Genomic DNA, 1480 nt, shown 5'->3' with positions numbered 1-1480 from the left:
TACAGGAACTCTCCCTTTCAGGTGGCGCTGTAGGTACTGGGATCTCCTACGTCTATGCTAGGGGGAAGTTCAAAAGCGTCGTTAGCATTATCAGGGACGACTTGACTCCACAGGAAAGGGAGAGGCTCATGATGAGGGTGCGGGTAAGGTTCCTGGCGTTTGTTGCGGCAAAGATGATAATAATGAGTGATTACAGTTTTTATTCTTATTATTATTTTCATGAACCCTGTCATTGTCTTTAGTCTCATAGCTACCAGCTCTGTAATACATAGTTTTCAATATCTATGCGATCCACACTAGTACTTTATATAGAGAGAATTAATGAATGATTAAGGAGCGTCAGGAAATTCATCCATTAACATACAACACAAGACAAATAATATGAAATATCCGATAAGTACGATAAGCCATCTGTGATGCTCCATATAAAATAATATCCATACATCTGTGATTGCGTTTAGATATTCCAATTTTCTTGTAAATTATTTGTTAGGCCTGTGGCTTCCATTAGACATGTAAAAGGCTTTAAGAGAATATCATTCAAACATAAGTAATTCGTTCACCTCCTTTTAGGCCGCTCTCGTAGACCTTGGAGTCGCTGTCGGGGCCTCTGTGGCCTTCCGTCAGCTCACCGAGCCCATGAAGTCGGAGATCGCTGCTACTGTCAAGAAGTACTTGGAGTATGACCACAACATGTCAGTAGAGCATTAAATGCCTAAAAGACTGTTCAGGTGAATGGCGAGAACGACGGTTTCTTTTCTGTTTGCATTTGTTAGCGAAGATGGGTTCGCTGTTAGTACTAATTTTGGAAATTGGATTTGTTTTATGTTCGAGGCAAAAATGTGAAAGAGACAGTTCCAAAATAAACAAATAAAACTATCAACTATGGTTTAATTTGATACAAATATCGGTATATAAGAATATACAATGTTTGAACTATTAACTGAAAATCGAACTTCAATGTTGCAAGCTAAAAGGTTTCTTAAAACACATTCTCAGATACGTTTTGAGTTCATAAGTTGCCGTTATCTTAAGACAAAGTGTTTTTTTTCGATGAAGGCGGCAGTCTCATGTTACCCTTTTTCTACATTTATTGCAATGAATACGGTTCAAGATAGAGGCTATTGCCATGAGTATATAACCTGGACCTTCTCTTGCTGTCAGGGAAAGCGACCCAACGTTTGCTTTATTGGGAAGGATGTGAAATATATCTGCTTTGGTTGATAACGTTTACTAAGGACGGGTGTGGCAATCTAGACAGAGGAGCGCCGTAGGAAAAATACTTTTGAATATTTTTTTCATATTTTACATCATGATATGGAGAGCAGAAAAAAATATGACAATTGAAATGGAGATGTTTATCTGGTAGAAGGTCGAATTTGTTACTGAATTTTAATTGTAATTGTTGCTATGGTTAGTTTACATATTGTATGATACTTTCTTTAGAAGAAAAACATGATTTTTCCCCATCTCCAACAGT

At 37.5% G+C, this 1480-nt stretch overlaps 1 protein-coding gene across 1 annotated transcript in view; it reads left to right on the top strand.

Moving 5' to 3' along the window:
- LOC119587036 (protein C19orf12 homolog) overlaps positions 1 to 883 on the top strand; it is a 1782-nt gene extending 899 nt beyond the window's left edge. Inside the window, exons 3-4 of the mRNA XM_037935783.1 lie at positions 22 to 143; positions 574 to 883. Of these exons, the coding sequence (XP_037791711.1) occupies positions 22 to 143; positions 574 to 711 (260 nt within the window). The 3' untranslated portion in view covers positions 712 to 883. The remainder of the gene's footprint in view (positions 1 to 21; positions 144 to 573) is intronic.
- Positions 884 to 1480: the final 597 nt, after the last annotated feature.

Source organism: Penaeus monodon, chromosome 22, assembly GCF_015228065.2.
Source record: "Penaeus monodon isolate SGIC_2016 chromosome 22, NSTDA_Pmon_1, whole genome shotgun sequence".
NCBI classification, from domain to species: domain Eukaryota; kingdom Metazoa; phylum Arthropoda; class Malacostraca; order Decapoda; family Penaeidae; genus Penaeus; species Penaeus monodon.
Note: the sequence above shows the minus strand (reverse complement) of the source record. Positions and strands in the feature narration are given on the sequence as shown.